Here is a 20136-nt window from a genome sequence, read left to right as displayed (position 1 = left end):
TATGTGCATATTTTCTAGGAAAATAACCTAGATCAGCCCACGGCCCCCCCGAAGACGGGTGGCCCGATTCTGTTCACTGTAGCCCCAGAATGCAGCAGAGAGCCTGGCACACAGTAGGCACAAAATAAGTATTTGTGGTATGTTGAATCTGTTTTCAGTATTAAGAGATCTGTTTATATTCAACAAACAGCTTTCTGACACTTAAAAAGTATGGAGGAATGTTCTGGGCTTTGCGTGGTATTCCGCTGTACTGTCATCCAGTTTGTTTTCCTATGGAGCCCCCGTTCAAGGCTTGCTGCGTGCACATTGAGAGTCTCATGCTCTGCTGACGGAGCTAGTGGGGCGGATGTAGGATGCACATTTTTAGGCTTTGAGATCCCTGTACCCACATGCCCGAGAAGATCTAATTCAGATTTGCAGTGCTCAATTTCAGAAGGATTTTAGTTTTTTAACCTTCTGTTTCTGATTTAAAAAATACTGCAATACCAAACAAAAAAACAAACCAAAAAACCCAAAACCCCAAACAAACAAACAACAAAAACCCCATAGAACACCTTATTAACTGGGATTATTTTTTCTTAGTGCTTTAAAACTGGTTTCCCTTAGTAATTTCTTTCCTTTTTTGTTTTTAAGCCCAGCCTCCTTCTGTCATGCCAGCCTCTCCCCTCTGTCGTGGGCTGAAGCTGTTTGCAGGTTGCACTAACATTGCAGTCATTTCACTGACAGCGACAGAGACGTGCCAGCTTCTACCAGCAGCTCTGCTAACGGATGTTTCCCCAGGAGAAGCTAGTGTGTCTTCAAACCTACAGTCCTGTTTGATTTCTTTAAAGTGATTACATCCTGCTTAGGGGAGCTATAAATTCGACTTGGAGATGGTTAGCTTTTATGGAAACAAGACTGTAACTGCACCCCAGAGCCGTGTCTAGAATAATAATTCTTGCCGGTGATCTCTAGTGGAAATCTTCCCCTTGGTGACTAAGCAACACCACGGTGAACAACAGCCCCCAACCTCACGCTTAAAAATGCTCCCGGATGGCAGGCTTGCGCCGTCAGCAGGACTTTCCATCTATGTCTGTGCTCCCTGGTGCTTCATATTAAATAGAAGAGCTGCTGCCTTCCTGTGGGCAGAACATTTCAGTGGTTAGAGGTTTATTCCACAAGCTAAATGCTCCACTCTGTAGAAATTCCTTTGTTTCCTTTGGAATATTTCTTTCTCTTTTGTTTCCTCATACCCCCCCAAACCCTCCCCCTGCCCAGCATGTTTTTCTCTTTGTTTTTTTTTCTTTTTTTAAAAAATAAAATTATTTATTTATTTATTTATTTATTTTTTAAGAGACAGGGTCTCTCTCTGTTGCCTAGGCTGGAGTGTAGTGGTGTGATCATAGCTCCCTGTAACCTTGAACTCCTGGGTTCAAGTGATCCTCCGCCTCGGCCTCCTGAGTAGCTGGGACTACAAGTGAGTGCTACCACGCCTGGCTAGTTTGTTAATTTTTAAAAATTTTTTGAAGAGACAGTTTTACTGTGTTGCCCAGGCTGGTCTTGAACTCCTGGCCTCAAGCAATCCTTTTGCCTTGGCCTCCCAAAGCTCTGGGATTATAGGCGTGAGCCACTGCACCTGGTCTTATCTTGTTTTATACTTACTCTGTCTTGGGGAGTGCATCCATTTTCATCCTGTTCTTACTACCCATAAGTTGATGTTGGTTTTGAGCTCTGGTTCAGTCTTTTGGATTGTGTATTTCACATTTCTTCTTGACTGATATATCTTTTCAAACTCAAGCATGCCAAACAAGACATCTTATTTTCTCCTTCAAACCAAAAGTCCCCTTTTTCTTTCCTGTCCCTGCTGGCTGTACATTTAGTCTCTGGCCCTGTAGGTTGGGATCCTCACGGTGTCCCTTAACTCACTGTTCTCCTCTTTGCCCCATGTCTTGCCATTTGCCAAGTCCTGTTGGTTTTTCTTTTCTAATGTCTTTCTGGTCTTAGGGGAAGGAAGGAAACTAGCCTTTATTGTCTCTGTTGTGCTGCATTTTGGGCCAGGGAAGGCAGCTTATTGCATCCCCAGATCTTGAGAGGTAGGTAGAGTCATCCTTGGTCACTCTGAGAGATCAGGGGACCTGCCCGGGACTGCCCAGGTGAGCAGCGGCGAAGACAGGATTCTAGCCTGATGCCAGAGGTTGGGGCTGTTCTCACCTGTAAGAGCATGACGCTAGCTTCATGGGCCTCTGCCCTCCTGTCACCTTGCACGCTGGTCTGCTCTGAGCATCTCTCATGTCCCTCTTCTGCTCAGAAACCTCAGTGGCTCCCTGTTTTCTACTAGAGGCATGGCATTTTTATTTTAAAGACAAACTGGCTCCCAGAAGAAGTGAGAAGGTTGTCCTCAGGGACGTGCCTGGCAAGTGGTTGGCTGAGGTTTGAACTTGGGGATTTCTGACTCTAAGTCGACCATGCCATGCTTCCTCTCACCCAGCCACCGCGATTCTTCTGCCCAGTTCTAAAGGCCCCACCATCCTTCTCACTCCCCCATCTCTCCCCATTTCCCACCACTTCCCAGTCCCCTTCTCCCTCCAAGAGACTCTCTGGCCTCTTGGTTGTGTTTGCATTTGCCCCCCAACTTACCAGGCCACCCTCCTTTCCTACCTGTACCCATCCAAGTCCTTCACCTGTTTCCATCCTCAGAAACCTTCTCCAATTAGTTTTGCTGGGTCTCCTTAAAGTCCATACCACATAATTAATTGCACACTTAATTATAGATTTTGTCTTGTACTTTGTTGCCATTTCGTATGTCAGAGCCTGTTCTCCTCCAAGGACCATGCCTTTTTAATTCGTTTTCTACTTAGACCCCACCTTGTTGGAGGCAGGTGGCTTACGACGTGAGCACCTGGGACGGGACCAAGGCTTGGATGGGTTTTGTCCATCATGGGGCTTTGTAAGTACTTGCCGGGCAGTTGGGACACTTTTGGTGATGAGAGTCTCCAAGGGCCCTTCATTCCTGGCTGGCGCTGTGGACTTGCGCAGGAAGAGCTGCCCGAAACCCACCACAGGGAAATGGTGACAGGCCTTGCAGCACGGAGTCAGAAAGTGGGGAGCTCTCACCCGCCTTTGGCGCCGGGTGACGCTGCAAAGCTTGCAGGGAAGAAGACGGAATGAGAAATTGCAGCGTTTCTCCGCAGAGGGGACAGATGCCAAAAGAAAACAGAAGCTCATTCAGCCCGGGTGGAAGGCCTGGTTTTGGAGCCTGCCCAGGTGGTCACTGCTGTCTTAATAATTATTCACGGCGTCAAAACCAGAGAGCCCATCTGTCCGACAGCCTTTTTCGGTTGCTTTCCTTCCCAACAGGAGGCCACAGCCATGAGTGGGCTGGGGGGAGAGTCAGTAGGAGCTTGTACGGTTTTATTTATTATTAATTTGTCTATAAAACCTTCCATTGAAATTTTCAAACAGACCCCAAAATAGAGAAAATAGTGCAATAAATCCCCTTTCCCCCAAAGCCCAGCTTTAACACGTACCAGCATTTTGTTAATCTTCCTCTCTCTCTATCTCCTCCCTGCCCCATCCCTTCAATGCACCCTGTAGCTTTCTTTTTTAAAGTAGAGCAGCCGGACAGCTTGGTCTGGCCTTATAATGGTCAGTGTTGTTATTTTTTGTTCCCCCGAGCGATTTGTTCCTGTCAACTCAGAGCAGTATAGGCAGAATGGTCGTTGGGGCATTGTCATGGTGCGTGGGGACGCCTGGCTCTCTCCTGGGTACTGTCCCTCCACTCTCATTCATGAAATTCTAGTGTCGAGCCAGGCCCAGTGGTTTTCAGTCGGAGGCCTGTGGGGGTCTATTCTGGTCATCACAGTGACCAGGGCTGCTGCTCCTGGCACTTAGGTTGGCAGGGGTCTGGGGTGGGGAGCAGGCTGTTCAGTGGCCATACATGTCAGGGACGATTCTGCATGGTGAAGGCCTGTCCCCTCCGCAGTTGGCGGTGCTGCTGGGCACTCCTGATCGCACAACGCAGGTCAGGGCGTTGACTTCCTCTCGGTGCTTTTTAAGGCTTGATAGTCTTATGCAGTGTCCTTGGCTGTACATTTGTTCTGACTCATGCAAGCAGGTGACTGTCATTAGCTTCTGGTCCTTTTTGAGGGTTCATAGTTCAGTGCAAACCCTCTGGTCCATATTATTTGAGACAGTGGGGTGTCTTGCAGCCTGTGCCCCAGCTTTACGTCGTCCTTTTTGCTGCCTGTCCCACACCTTATCCTTAGCATCCCTGCCAAGGCCCAGTGGAGAGTGAGGATGGAGACACTGTGACATTCATCTTGACAGGTCATTAGCAGCTCTTTGTGCCCCACGGACTGCTGGTGAGAGGGAGGTCGTGGAGGATAAACCCTGACGGATTGCATTGTCCTCCAGGGCAGGGCTTATTGGATGCTCTCGTTGCTGGGAGCCGGAAGCCTGGTGCTGGGAGGAAGCGCCCCTTAGCAGATGCCGGTTGGGGAGCCTCTGCGGGCAGAGCGCGGAAAGTCACCAGTTCTGAGTTGTTTGTGTTTTCAGTCTCACTCTAGATGGGTGGCAGCCTTCCACTGTGGGCATGAAACTTGTTCAGGCAGCTTGAGCCAGATGAGGGTGGGCTAGTGGACATGGGGAAGGAGGAGGGACTCTCGCCTTAGCCATTATCAATTGTTGACAGCTGCCAGCCACAGGCCGTTAGCACCCACCTGTGCCCGGGATGCAGGCGCTGGGCCTGCCCTCTGCGGAAGTCTCGTGTCCCAATTGCTGGAGTTGACTGTGGACAGTGCAAGCCCCGAGTCTGTCTGCAGAATAAGGGACTAAGGGACGCCTCTGCAGACCAGATGGATGGCCCAGCCAAAATGCCATGGGCAGTGATGACAGTGTCCCTGGCCTGGAACTCTGAATTTGGTCTGGGTGAATGTGTTGTACGATGATTCTCGGTGTTACCCCACCACGATAGGGAAGATTGAATGAGCAAGTGAGAAAGGTTTTCTCATTTTAATCCTTGCCCAGTTTTTTGGTGAGGCCTAGGAGAAGGTCTCCCTATGGTACTAATATGTCTTTAACGCCTGCCTGTAACACTTGCTGGTGTCCCTTACAAAGCCTCAGGCACACCCCCAGTATCAGTAGAATTTGATAATAATTCACTTTTATTACATTCCCTTTCGTGGTTGCCCTTTCTATACAGCAAGTGATACTGGTTTTCACGTTTGCGAGTGATATGAAGTTTCTTTTTGAAATACATTTTGTGAAGGGGAAAAAGAGGTCGATTTAAGGAAACAGGTGACATAAGTGGTGTGCAGAGATGGCAAAGCACCTTGAAGGTGCTCATCGAATGACTAAAGATTGGGAATGCTACTCTGGGATTTTGCCCACAATGATTTTCGTCTCTGTTGAAGTCTAGGTTCGCAGTGTCAGAATGGGATTTTAAGTCTGGTGCCTGCAGTGCCCGGACTGTGGCCGGTGACAATCTGTGGTTTGTCTGTCTCCTCTCTCTGTCCCTTCATTTGTTCATTCAGCACATACATGCTGAGTGCCTACTGTGTGCTAGGCGCTGTGCTGGTTGCTGATGTAGCAAGGTGGTCCCTGCTCTCTAGTAGGGCAGCCAGACTTATAAAAGCATGGCTGGGATTCAGTGTGACGAGTGTACTCAGTCCTGCCTGGCACAAGGGAGGAGTGGGTCAGAGAGAGCTTCCCAGAGGAGGAAATATTTGAGGTGGGTCCTAAAGGGTAAATAAAACTGAACTATTGATCAGTGCAGAAGGCAGGGAGAGGGAATTCTAGGCAGAGGGATTAGCGCATACAGGGGTATCAAGGCCAGAAGAAAGTGGGGGAGTCCAAGACACATATATTTTAGTATGGCTGGGAATAGACAGTGCTTCTCAAACTTAAATGTGCATTTGAATCACTTAGAAATCTTGTTAAAATGCAGATTTTGATTGAGTAGATCTGGGGCAGGACCTGGACCTATGTTTCTTTCTTTCTTTTTCTTTTCTTTTTTTTTTTATTTCAATAGATTTAGGGGGTACAAGTTGAATTCTGTTGCATGGATGTGTTGTATAATGGTGAAGTCTGGGCTTTTAGTGTCCCCATCACACAAATGGTGTACCTTGTACCCAATAGGTAATTTCGTATCCCTCACCCCCTCCCCGCTTCCCCCAGTCTATGTTTCTACCCAGCTCTCAGGTGATGCTGATACTGCTGGTCCATAGACCACGCATGGAGCAGCCAGTGTCAAGTTCATGTTCATGTAGCAGTAATACTCTATTAATAATAGCAGTCGCCGGCAGCTGTGTACATGCTGTGTTGTATTTCAGGCGCTGTGTGGTGACGTCCATGCATCTCATTTAACCCTCACCCCAGCCCTATTGGGTGGGTAGTTAGGATTGTCCCCATTGCACACTCAAGGAAACTGAGGCACAGATAGATAAAGTAACTTGGTGAAGCAGAAGGGGCTGAGGTTAGAGGCAGGCCCCAATTAGCTCAGAGACAGAAGGCCTCCTGCGTCATGCTGAAAAGCTTGGACTTGATCTTGAAGGCAGAGGGAGAAGTTGAAGAGTGATTAAACAGAGAAGAACTGGAGGAAATTCACCTTTTAGAGCAATTGCTCTGGCCGTGTCTCTCCCCCTCCCCTCAGTGAAGTGTCACGTGAAGTTTGGTCCCTAGGTGAAGTCCTGAATGCTTTCCTGCCAAGTTTGTTTTAAATCAAGCTGCTAATTAGTCTCAATCCCCCTCTCCCCATTGTAGCTTTTTGTTGATGTTGTTTCACTTCACTTGGTTGATTTTTAAGTGATTGATTCAGTTCAGTGTTTGAACTTCTTTTTGAACCTCACCTTAATGACCTGTCTAAAAAATCAAGATTGAACCTTTTTTTTTAACAGCAATATTGCTCAGTAAGACTGGCTCACGTTTCAAGGAAAGGCCTGCTCAGAGAAGGCAAATGGCTTTAACTACTTAATCTGAGCTCACTTAAAAAATCGGAATGACCGTTTCATTGTCAGATATTGTATTTTATTTCTGCATTCGTTGTATTTTATTTCTGTCCAGGTTGCAGCTAGCTAAACACATCTGTTCTGAGCTGTGTGTCAAGGCTGAATGTTGCATTTTGAACCTGAGAGTCAAATATCAATTTAAAATCCTGACTTTTATACCTGCCTGTGAAATTCACATAAATGAAATGAAAATAAAACTGGGCTGCCGGGTTGTGAAATATTGACTCCGTTCCTCCTGTAGAAATCTTTAGGGGTAGCCGTTCTGGCATTTTATATATGATTTTTTTCCCCTTAGTTTGCCTTTTACTTTCTTGATTTGCCCATTTATGATTTCCCGTTGAAAACTAGGCTCGTTGGAAACTAATGATCCCTCAAGGAGGCACTTTTCGTAATTTTGAAAATGAAATCTTATGGCTAGCGCGGTGGCTCACACCTGTAATCCCAGCACTTTGGGAGGCTGAGGTGGGAGGGTGGCTTGAGCCCAGGAGTTCGAGGCTGCAGTGAGCTGTGATTGGGCCACTGCACTCTAACCTGAGCAACAAAACGAAAACCTGTCTCTTAAAAGCAGAAAAAGAAAATGAAACCTACCCCTTGCATGTGCCTCAGCTTGGCGTGGCCACCTACCTGGCTGATTCTGTAGCCGGTCCTTCTCTGTACTTGCCCAAGTCCCCCTTCCGCTGGGGCCAGCTGCACGGCGGCTGCCTGGTTTAGTCTTTCTTTCCCTGTCACACTCCCCGCCTCCTTTCCTTGCAGAGATGTCCTTCCTGACCACGTGCTCAAGGAGCCCGAGCATTGTCATCCTCCCTCTGGCTCTGTCCTCCTTGGATTTGTTGGATCTTGCCAGGTTTTTCTGGGGAGACAACCGGGGAGCGCGTGTCTGTGTAGGCGTGGGCTTGCTGCCTGCGGCACTAACTTGGGTTTCTGGCATAGGAGGATTCCGGAACTTTGCTAACAGCGTTTGCGTGCCCACCATCCAGTGGCACCAAAACCATTGCCGTTGTTCTCTGAAATACATATTCAAGAATCGATGTATGGCTTGACCGGAATGAGTCAGTGATAAAAGCAGGCAGATAAATGCAGATCGCATCTTTTCTCTGTATACTGTACACCAATTCTCATTGGCACTCATTCTTAATAATTCTTATTTTAAATGGTTTTTCTTCTTATAAATATTCTATTTATTCATTATAGAAAATTTAGGGGGAAAAGCAGTAACAAAAAGAAGAAAGGGACTTCATAATCACACTATCCTGATAAAAATATCACCATTACCCCTTTTTGCTGTATGTCCTCTCATTTCTTTTTTTTGTTTTTACTTTTTTTTTTTGAGATGGGGTCTTGCTATGTTGCCCAGGCTGGTCTCAAACACCTGGGCTCAAGCAGTCCTCCTGCCTCAAGTCTCTCAAGTAGCTGTGACTACAGGTGTGTCACTGCACCTGGCTCCTTCTGCCATTTCTTCTGTACGTAGGAAAATGTAAACATATGGCTTATATCACATACTGTTTTAGAAGTTTGACTTTCTCTTTTTAACTCTGATCATCTTTCCAAGGCATTAAATATCCTAGTACATCTTTTAAATGATCGTAGAATATTCTTTTTTTTAATTTATTTTTTATTTTTTTATTTTTGAGAGACAAAATCTTGCTCTGTTGCCCAGGCTGGAGTGCAGTGGCATGATCATGGCTCACTGCAACCTCAAACTCCTGGGCTCAAGCAATCCTTCCGCCTCAGCCTCCTGAGTAGCTAGGACTATAGGAACGCACCCCCACACCTGGCAAATTAAAAAATTTTTTTTGTGGAGATGGGTCTCGCTATGTTGCCCAGGCTGGTCTTGAACTCCTGGACTCAAGCTATCCTCCTGCCTTGACCTCCCAAAGTGCTGGGATTACAGGTGTGAGCCACTGTGCCCGGCCATTCTTTTGTATGAATGAATGCTAGTTTTATTTAGGCGGCCCTTTCCTGTTGGACATTCATGTTGTTTCCGATGTTTTGCCACTGCTGTTGCGGTGAGATGAACATTCTTGTAGCTATTGCGTACAACTCTGAACATTTCCTAGAATGCATTCCTTAAAGCAGGAATGCTGAACCAGGCCTTTTTTTTTTTTTCTTTCTTTCTTTTTTTGACCCTTTGACACATGGTAATGTTTACTTTTCTTTCTTTTCAGACACTACAACAACAGGAGTGTAAACTGCTCTACAGCCGAAAAGAAGGTCAAAGACAAGAAAATAAAAACAAAAATAGATATAAAAACATCCTGCCCTGTGAGTATCAACATTCTGCTCAGTAATAGTCACTCTTGGAGAATTTGGTTCCCAGGCCCTCTGTACCTTTTCCTGGGGGCCCTGTGCTCTTGTTGGCAGATCTGAGGCCTTAGCCTCTTTAATCGCAAGCAGTTTCCAAAATAATCAACTGTGGTAGGGCGTGGTGGCCTCATTCGCTGAGTTCTTGCAATGCTGATTATTGAGTAAAGTTGCCACTAGGAGGCTTTTCTGTGGTCGTTTCCTTCTGTTAATTTCCTATCTGTCCAAGAGTGATCATCTCAAGGGTTGCCATCTCCCAGTGTCAGGCCCCAGGGGTCCCAAGTTTGTGTCTTTGCTCCTCCCTACTGGGCCTGTGAGTCTTGGGTAAGGCACGCCTCCTCTGTGGGACTTAGTTTCCCTCGTGTGAGAAACATGCAAGCTCCTCCTGAAGGCTCTTACCACTGTTCTGCTGGCTGATCTCTGGGCTCTAGTTACTGGAGATAAGGGTACACACCTACGCTTTGCTCAGAAGAGGACCTCGCAAATATTTAGAAAGCTCTACCTTCTTTAACACCCGAATCCCACCAGGCAGAGCCCAAGTTGAAGCATGAAAGGCCTGGAAGGATGCAGGCCTTGGATGAGGATCTCAGAAATGGTGCTAAACAAGTCTCAGCTTACCTCTCCCAAGGAGCTAACTCTGCGAAACTCTGTGTCTTTATCTCACTTAATGCATATCATGTGCACACGAAGCAGGCATTCTCAGCATCCGGGTTTCACAGACCATTTTAGCAAGGTCATAAGTGGGGTGTGGGGAAGAACTGGCACTAGAGCCCCCAGAATCACAGCTCTTAGCACTGCACTCTAGTGCAGGGGTCTGTATGGTGGGCTGTGCAAGACAGTGCTCTGGAAGGAAGGGAAGGAACATTTAGAACTTCTCCTTATTTATATCCTTTAACTAAAAACAAGGAAAAGGAAAATGTAAGTCTGACTGATGGCAGTGCATGCATAATGTATTCATCCAACTTAAAAACGAGGCTCATTTGTGTATGTATTGTATATATATTTCAGCATTTAAAAAGTTTTTGTTATTGAGATCCAGGATCAAATTTGGAGAGCATTGCTCTATGTCTCATCAGGTCAGAGCCACTTCATCAGATACTGTAAACTCATCCTGTGTGTGTGTATGTATGAAGCATAGCCTTTCTCTCTCTGCATACATATGGACATGTACATGCTGTATATCTGTATCACATCCATATGGATATTTGTGATGTACGTAGCTGAGGATGGGAGAAAGTGGAGGCATTTATAATACTGAGAAAAGGCAGTGAGGAATTTGCAGAGAAGCAGTTTGAGCCACAATGTGGTCCTAACGACCTTGGAGAAGCCTCGTCCTTTCTGTGTTGCAGGAAAAGAGGAAGGGAACAGCAGTATGCAGTATCTAGCATATCACCTTTTTCCCCCTTACAGGTCTCAATTAGATGTTTCCTCTAACATCTCATTTCTTTAAAGAAGGGAAGGCAAAAGAACATTGTTCTATGAAGACATGCAACTATATTACTGATTTCCATTGTCAAATATGTTGCTTAGGTAGAGCACTCAGATTTTTATAGCAATGAGGTACTTTTGTACAGAATTTGGACAGTTGATATTATCAGAACCTTGTCTTCTAGATATTGTACTTCATTATGCTTCATTAAAAAGAAACCTCTTTATGATGGAAATTTTCAAATATATTCAAGAGTAGACAGAACCCACATGTACCCATCACCCAGCTTCAATAATTATCAACTTATCCCCAATCTTGTTTCATCTCTACTCTGATCCACTTCTCCACTCTCCCCAAATTATGTTATTTTATTTTTTTGAGACTCTTGCTCTGTCTCCTGGGCTAGAATGCAGGGACATCATCATAGCTCACTGCAACTTCAAACTCCTGGGCTCAAGCGATCCTCCTGCCTCAGCCTCTTGAGTAGCTGGGACTACAGGTACATGCCACCACGCTCAGCTAGCTTTCCTATTTTTTGTAGAGACAGGGTCTAGCTATGTTGCCCAGGCTGGTCTCAAACTCTTGGCTTCAAGCGATCCTCCTGCCTCAGCCTCCCAAAGTGCTGGGATTACAGGTGTGCACCACTGCACCTGGGTCCCCCCCTCCCAAATTATTTTGAAGCACATCTCAGATATTATGTGATATGTCTACACTTTAATCTTCTTTTTTTTAAAAAAAATACACCAAAAGTTTTTGGTTTGAAATAATTTTGGACTCATAAGAAGTTACAAAAATAGTATAGAGGATTCCCATGTACTTTCTCCTAGCTTCCTCTAGTGATAACATCCTATATACCTATAGTACATTTTCAAAGCCAGGAAATTGTAAAGAAAGTGAGGCATCATGTGGTATTGTGCTATTTGGGGTGTAATTTTTTATGTGGTTTTATTAAATGAACAAAACTTGGACTAGGTTGAAAGTTAACTGATTTGAACTGATCTGTCCTGAAGCAATCTGAGTACTTATGTGACTGTGGTCTCTTTTCCTTCTAGTCGATCATACCAGGGTTGTCCTACATGACGGCGATCCCAACGAGCCTGTGTCAGATTACATCAATGCAAATATTATCATGGTAAACTTTGCTTTTCACAGTTTTCTGTCCATACATTGCTAGCCTGTTTTTGTATTTTAAATCCTTCCTTGTGTCCTGAAAGCAATTTCAGCTGTTTGAAGGATTTTCCTCCTAAATTTCTAGCCCGAATTTGAAACCAAGTGCAACAATTCAAAGCCCAAAAAGAGTTACATTGCCACACAAGGCTGTCTGCAAAACACGGTGAATGACTTTTGGCGGATGGTCTTCCAAGAGAACTCCCGAGTGATTGTCATGACAACAAAAGAAGTGGAGAGAGGAAAGGTATATTCCACAATCTTCTTTTCTGATAATCTATTTTTAAAGTATTGGACATGTCAGGTTGGCCATGTTAAGAATTGAGTAGATAAATTAAGCTTAATTTAACTGACCCTTTGGAAAAAAGGGAGTAGGAGAAATTTGGTTATGATGTACCTTTGTAGTTTTCTTTATGTTTCTTCTGCTTGGGGTTTGTTGAGCTTCTTAGATCTGTGGATTTGTAGTTTTCTTCAAATTTGGATAATGTTCCACCTTTGTTTCTTCAATATGTACCCCGTCCGACCCTGTCCCAGGACACCAGTGACATATGTATTAATGGCAGGTTGAAGTTGTCCCACAGCCCACTGATGCGTTGTTCATTTCATTTCGTTCTCTTTTTTCCCTTCTGAGTTTCATTTTGGGTAGCTTCTTTTTCTACGTCTTTAAGTTAGTCTTTTTTTCTGGAGTGTATAATTTGCTCTTAGTTCTATGAAGTATATTTTTCACAGCAAACATTGGCAAACGTTGTATTTTTTTTTATCTCTAGAAGTGTTATTTGGGTCTTTTTAATATCTTCTGTATCTCTCCTTTTAACATTTGGAACATTTTCTGTACTCTTTGAACATATGGGGTATATTTATAACAACTAGTTTAATGTTCTTGTCCACTAATTCTGTTACATGTGTCATTTCGTTTTTCCAGTTTTTTAGTTAATTAAGATGGGAGGGTAACTCCGATCCTTGTTACTACATTGTACCCAGAAGCAGAAGTTGAAAAGGGAGTCGAAACCTTCAGGGGCTTAGAGTACTAATTAATGAACACTGATTTCACCGGTCATGTAAACTATTCTTAGCATGACTTTCAAGCATTTAAAAAATTAATTTGAATTATCCAAACAACATATTCATGTAAATATTCAAACATATTAGAGTTTAACCTTAACTCTACTTCGCCTGAACTCTAACCCTAAGTTGCCTTGGTTCCCCTCCCGCACGCACACATTTTAGTTCTCCCTCCTCCAGCATAAAAACCCTGTTCTCAGGGTGATGTGTATTCTTCTACACTGTTTTCTTGGCTTTTTTTTTTTTTTTTAAAGTAAACTTGAGTTTTAATAAAATAAGAGTTCTATTATTTAAAAAATGTCATTTGTTTATATGAATCATCCATTTAAACACAAACTTTAGTATCCAATAAAAGACATCAAGCATGATAGAGTCTGTATGTTTCTATACAAGGACCAGATGTATGTCTGATTATATCAAAGTACAGATTAGTACTGCTACAATCAAAATAAACTATAGTCCGTGATGACCCAATTAACTACAGAGAGCAGAGGTTAGCAAACAAGTGTAGTAATAGAGACATTGAACTTTTTTTTTTTTTTAATAGAGGGGTCTCATTGTGTTGCCCAGGCTAGAGTATGTTTTCTTGGCATTTATATGTGTATATATACTTATTGAAATATATAGCACTATTTCCTGACTGAAAAAGTACTTTTATACAGTAACTTTATTTTGCATCTTGGTTGTTTTTTTTCTCCACTAAATATATGCTCTGACCTCCTCTGTGAGTACATATTGGCCTGTTGCAATTGTGTAGTATTCTGTGTTGTGGATGTACCATGATTTATTTAACCACTATGCCGTAGATGGGCCCTTAAGTGTCCCAGTTTTTGCTCTTACAAGCAGTGTTGAAGTGAACAATCTTGTTCTTGCCTTCATTTGCATGTGGCAAGTGTTTCTCGGGGTTAGATAGATGTCAAGAAGAATTGCTAGGTCACAGGATGTGCGTGCTGTCCGTTTTGATTAACTCTGCCCACCTGCCTGCCAGACTGGTTGTCCCAACGTTCCCTCCCACCAGCTGCCTGGTGCCCATCTTGCCACATTTCACAGCACTTTTTTTTTTTTTTTTTAATTTTAACATCCCACATCTACAGAAAAGCAGACAAATCTCACTGAGTGACAGCCCTCTGTGTTATCCCAAAGTGAGTCCACCATGGCAGGTTTTTTAATATTGAAAAGTTCTGTGTTTTTATTTGTGTTCTGGTCAAAATTCTTTTTTTGGACATCATTTAATTGGTTTATATAAGAATTGCATGGAATGTAGCAGTCCTACCTATAAATTAAACCTCAGACAGATGGGGAGTTTTGGATTTTAGCCCTCCTAATGTAATTTTCATATCTGCTGTGAAGGGCAGTATGATTTTTATAAGATTTTCATTGTTGTACTCCTAGTTGGTACACTTTTGAATACCTTTGAGGCCAGATCTGGTCATTGTGAAGCAAAGGTTTCCTTTAGCAGCTGCCTGCGGTAACATTAGATGTTCTTGAATTAATGAACCAATTAAAACATCTTTGTAGTTTCTGCTTCAGGCTGGTGTTACCTGCCCAAATGTGGATAGGAAGACTGAAGCCTTTTGTTCGGCTTATTGCCTGGTTGTAACTGTAGAAGGTCACCTGTTCTCAGAGGACTTGGGGACTGTGAAGAGAGGTGTCTTGTGTTGCTTCAGACGAATCAGTGTCAGTCCTTTTCAGAAGAGCTGCCAGAAGCTCCTACGGCAGATAGGCGTTGGGCCGAATGGCTTATTCCACCCCTTCCTGCCTCATCCCAGTCCCCGCCTGCTTCCCCATTCTTCCTCTTCACTTGGGGATGACATTAGGGGCTTTTATTCTCTCCACAGGCCTTTCTGACAACCTACTCTTGGTTGTCCAGTACACAGAAGAGAAACCAGACTGTGGACTCCATCTGACTCCCAGGCTTTATTTTAAAAGATAACATATTAGTTCTCACATTTTAGAATTTATTTGCCAAGGTTCACCTGAGAGTTTGGAAAACTGGGGGGGAGGGCTGCAGCAGTTTGCAGATGTTTAAAGTCAGCTAAAATGTCCTTTTTAGAGTCATGATTTAATTCTGTGTTCTCTGGTGAGTTCTCTGTAGTGACTCGGAACACTCCGCAGCACTGATTGGCCAGTGACAGCACTGAGTGCAGCTTATGTTAGAAGTGTTTGTTGGGGTAACTAAAAATTGTATCAGATCTGTCAGAGAGGTGTTTGGATATACAAGATACTGGAGGGAAAGCTGAATTCAGAATAATAATAAATGAAAGACCACGTCCTTCTGAACTTTCCTCCTACCACGTTTTTTTTCTTTCAATTACTCATGACTATGGTGATGTGTGCAACTGCTCTCTTATTTCCAGTTTTATAACTGTAAATTTCTCTGTCTTCTTAACATACAAGCTCAATTTCTCTTGTTGATATTTGTGTTTTGGTGAAAACCAAGAAAGGGAGTGGTGTGGGTGACTGCTCCTAGAAAACAACAAAACCCCAAAGCCTTCTCTGCCCAGGACACAGCACCACATAGATGCAAACTCATCTCTTACTGAGCGAAATAGCTTCCTTTCTGGCAGCAGGAATGATTTTCTTGGTGCCTTATTTTTCAATCCGCCTGCTCTCGAAGCCAGCAGCTATTGCAGACTTGGCGTCCCCAGGCATCCAGTTAAGGGAAAGTGACGTGTAGAGTAGGTATCAGATGGGTCTGGATATAGAAAAAGCAGCTGGTTTAAAACCCCATGGGCTGCCTTTCTGCGATAGAGTTATTCACACTTAGGTTAGATAAGGCGCAGAGCCCTCCTACACTGCTGCGGAGGGGAAGCAGACAGTCTGGCTCACTGGGCAGCCCATCCTCCTCTGGAGTCTGTGCTTGCCTTTCCTATGGAGTGACTGGCAGAGCTCTAGAATTCAAAACTCGGTGGTTGCTAGCAGCACTCCCAGATTGGTCGGTTCCCGTCTCTTTGCATCTTTGATTCTTTAGAGTTAAATAAACAAACACTGACTGTTTTGACACGTGGTTGGATCAGACAACTCCTCACGAGCTGCCTTTCTCATCCCACTTCTACCAGGTTCTCCGAGCACCTGCTTTTCTTATTTTGAGAACTCTGCTTTCCTTTTCTTTGAAAAACCTAACAGATGCTAAGATGCTCGACAGGCCGTTTTCCATGTTAGCGATCATTAAGCGAGACTTGAACATTTGTTTGCTGCTGGTTTAGGTTTTAGTTCAGAATTCACAGAGACTAACTGTCTTTTCTCGGATCCCTTCCAGAGTAAATGTGTCAAATACTGGCCAGATGAGTATGCCCTGAAAGAATATGGGGTCATGCGCGTTAGGAACGTCAAAGAAAGTGCCGCGCATGACTATACGTTAAGAGAACTCAAACTTTCCAAGGTTGGACAAGTAAGTATATTGTCGTATTTTAGAGACTTTGGTAACTGTTTATGGTATGCAGTGATTCAGAGTCTTGCAGTCACTCGTGTTTATGTGTATTCATGCATTTGTCCCCTCATTGATTCAGTAGCCATTTATTTATTGGCTGCCTTCTATGCGCCAGGTGCGGTTTAGGCACTAGACATCGTGAACAAGGCAGGCGTGGTCTCTGCCCTCACCAAGCCTAGGGAGATGAAAGATTTACAAGTAAACAACCAACAAAGCTTTTTGATTGCGCTTGGTCTATAAAGGCCACAGGGTGGTGTGTTTGAGAGTGCCTAGGTACTCGAGATGGAGTAAATAGGGACGGTCTCTCTGAGCGGGTGACACTTGAGCTGAGACCTGAATGTGGAGGACATCCAGGTTGAGAGAAGAGTATTGCAGTAAGTGCAAAGGTCCTGAGGCCAATTTGTGATCAAATTCCATGCATCGGATCTTCTTAATTGCACGTAGTTCAGGATTGGTTCTGGAGCGACTAACTTCACAAAACAAAATAGGATTAGATGTGGATTTTTTTTTTTCTTTTTTACCACGTCTCACTTTGTCACCTTGGTTAGAGTGCAGTGGCATCATCATAGTTCAAACTCCTGACCTCAAGTGATCTTCCTACCTCGGCCTGCCAGAGTGCTGGGATTACAGGCGTGAGCCACTGTGCCTGGCCTGGATTCATTTTAATTTTATGTTTAGAGGGGCTTACTTATTCAAATTCTTTTGGGAACACAAGGATGAAGGAAACTGCCTTTGTCCTCATAGAATTACAGTCACATAGCCGCAAGAAGCCGTGTATACAAATAATTATGTTCCAGAGCAGACACAGCTTGTAGTACACGCCTAAAGTGCCTGGTACTGCAAAGGGGCTCCCTTCTGGCTGGGGCACCCGGGAGGCCTTCTCAGAAACTGGGCCTTCAAGGGCCAGGTTTCTACAGGAGCAGATGGTGGGGAGAGGGCCTCCCGGGTGGAGATGCTGTTTGAGCTGTGGTACGAAGTTCAAATTGTAGGAAAATGGGATTTAGAGGGAACAAAGGTTAAGTGGGGAATTGAGGGAATAAATGGGTAGAGAGAGATTGGGGCCAAGTTGGGAAGAGTCTGTCTTTTTTTTTTTTTTCCTAAAGATCTCCCTTCAAAGAATGAAGGGAAGTGTCAACTATCAGGTTAAGAAATCTGAACTTTATTTGTCAATCTGCACGGAACCTGCGACGGCTCTTCTGCCACGTGAGCACGTGCAGAGCTGCGTACCAGGAAGGTGATTGGGATGGGGTGATCCGAGTGGCCCCAAGCCCTGTCAGGAGGCCTCTGCAGTGGTCTAGGTTGATGGCCTCCTCTCCACGTATCCAGAGACTTCAGCAGTTGTTGTTTTTTGTTGTACTTCTTATTCCTTCGTTTGGAAGGGAACATTATGTGTAAAATGTCAGCATAAATGGGAAGAGAAGCAGTGGACATGAGAGGCGCCTGGAAGTAAAGTCTGCAGGGTGTGGGGATAGTTTGGCTCTTGGGGCTACTTTAGAGGGGGAGGGAGGTTTTTAAGGCATAGGGAACAATGTGTCTGAGTCAGGACAGGAGGTTGGGGTTTATCCTAAATGCAGTAGGCAGCCGTAGTTGGCTACAGAGATCGGCGGGGACAGGAGTGGGTCCAGGGACTAGGACCGGTTAGGAGGCGTCGCTAAAGACGAGAGGGCTTGAACTAGGCCAGTGGCAGGGGTGCTGGAAGGAAGGGGTCACCGTGGAGGTCACCGTGGAGGTGGACATGCAGAGGTTTGACGAAGGAGTGCGTGAAGGGCCAGGGTGGCGTTCAGGATGACCGATGGCGTTCTAGCTTGAGAAGTGGGGTGGATGGCAGTGGATTTGAGGACAGACGGAGGACCAGGAGTCTCCTTGTGGACACATAAAGCCTGTGATGTCTTTGAGACAACGACGTAGAGCTGTCAGGCAGGCAGGGGTGGAGGGCGGACGAGGAGGGGAGATGGCACGGAGGGTCGCGGATGGATCGATTTCGGTCAGTGGAGGGCCATTTCTTCTGTGGCAACAGGTGGCCGCAGATGCCGGTAGGTGAGCTGAGCGGGCTGGATTTCTGTCTTCTCCGGGGTGCGAGGCAAGGCCTTCAGCTGGCGGTTGCAGGAGATAAGAAGACAGACTGAGGAAAGAGAAGTGTCAAGTAGTAAGTGTGCCGCAGGGCGACAATCCAGACGTTTCTGGGCAGTGCCGAGTGCCCAGCTGAGTGGTGAACGTGAATATTTAGTGACACCAATCACCTGAGTTTTCTCCGAGGACACTCTGCTCCTCGGGCACAAAACAGAAAGTAGGCGGTTTGTCTGGGCCGGGGCTTTGCCCGGTGGTACAGTGGAGGGAGGGAAGGTCGCAGTGGAGGCGTGTGGCGGAGAGCAGTTGTCACCACAGGACGTGGCCCTCTGGCTGGATAAGAGGGAGCAGGGACCGGAGGAGGCGGGTGGAAAGTGGGGCGAGGGCTCGGTGTCTGGGGGGCTCCGTGAGGGGGTCAGGGGACCGGAGCGAGCTGGAAGGTGTGCGGTGGTGGCCCGGGGTGGGACGTTCGGGTTTCTGATGTTGGCGGGTGTGGGGTGGGCTGGAGGCCCAGCCTGTCGCAGAGACTGTGAGAGGAGCTGGAACAACGTAGCTGTCGTGTAGAAATACCAGCGAGATGTAGAGGACACTGGACGAAGACTCAGCCAGGCCTTTCTTCGGCTTTAGTGGTAAACTGCCCGTCTTCCCATTATCAGGGGTTTCTGAGGAGCAGTTAGATTTTTCTTCAGATGCAGTGATAAACCGTCCGTCTGGCTACCAGATATTTCGCGTAGCAGGTATGGGCGACGTCAGCGTATGGCTTTGTGTTTTGGACCTTGACGTGGGTGTGACAGGGGACCCATCATTTCCCCTGAATTGCTGAGAAAATATTATCTGCTTTTTGCATAGCATTTACATTATTTCCAAAGTGCTGTCACGTGATCTCATTTAAGCCTCCCGACCCCCCCAGGAGGAGTTGGGGCGGGGATCCCACCAGCCGTTTCCCAAGAGGAGAGGTACGGATGTGCACTGAGGCTGGGCCGGGTCTCTCACTCCCTGACTGTCCTTCCTGGGACCTGTGTAGCCACCTGATTTTTAGGTCACTCGGTAACATCAAGGCAATTTTTTTTCATGACATCGGGAAATTAAATGCATGGGATTCAAGGTGGTGGACACTGGTCTAGTTACTCTCTCTCTCTCGCTTTAAAATGTCTTTTTAAATCCCTTTTAATAATGTCACTTAGCTTGGATTGTCTCCAGATATGGGAAGAAGGTGTTGCAATGCATAGTGGTGCTATAATTACCTAATCTGGATAGATCCAGAAACATGATACTTTTTGGTCTTCTGTGGTCTTGGTGCCATTGTTGATCTTTATGATCATTATCCTCAAAATAGCCACCACGTGCTGAGTCTCTGAGCGTGTGCTGGGCTGCGGCTGTGCGTGTTTCAGTGAGCTCACCGCATCCCTACAATGGTATTGTGAGACGGAGATCGTTGTTCCCACTTGGAAACGAAGAAATCGAGGCTTAGAGATGTCCAGGTGCCACAGTGTGAATGCCTGGGAGTTAAGCCTACATCCAGCCATCTGATTGCAAAGCCTGTCTTCTCTACTTTGTATTAAACAAAAGTTAAAAATATAATGATACTATAATAAAAGTGTGTGTGTGTGTGTGTGTGTGGTGCGGAGGGTTAGGTATAAAAGGATGACAAACAGGAGCAAATGTGTGTTTCGTCCTCTGCTGGGAGGAGAGACCCG

At 45.3% G+C, this 20136-nt stretch overlaps 1 protein-coding gene across 4 annotated transcripts in view; it reads left to right on the top strand.

Moving 5' to 3' along the window:
- PTPN11 (protein tyrosine phosphatase non-receptor type 11) overlaps nucleotides 1–20136 on the top strand; it is a 65214-nt gene that overhangs the window by 31500 nt on the left and 13578 nt on the right. For all 4 annotated transcript variants that reach the window (XM_045534789.1, XM_045534791.1, XM_045534792.1 and 1 more), the window contains exons 7-10: nucleotides 9149–9245; nucleotides 11766–11845; nucleotides 11969–12127; nucleotides 16202–16333. In XM_045534789.1, the coding sequence (XP_045390745.1) occupies nucleotides 9149–9245; nucleotides 11766–11845; nucleotides 11969–12127; nucleotides 16202–16333 (468 nt within the window). The remainder of the gene's footprint in view (nucleotides 1–9148; nucleotides 9246–11765; nucleotides 11846–11968; nucleotides 12128–16201; nucleotides 16334–20136) is intronic.

Source organism: Lemur catta, chromosome 21 (genome assembly GCF_020740605.2).
Source record: "Lemur catta isolate mLemCat1 chromosome 21, mLemCat1.pri, whole genome shotgun sequence".
Lineage (NCBI taxonomy): Eukaryota > Metazoa > Chordata > Mammalia > Primates > Lemuridae > Lemur > Lemur catta.
This window is presented reverse-complemented; position numbering and strand designations above follow the sequence as displayed.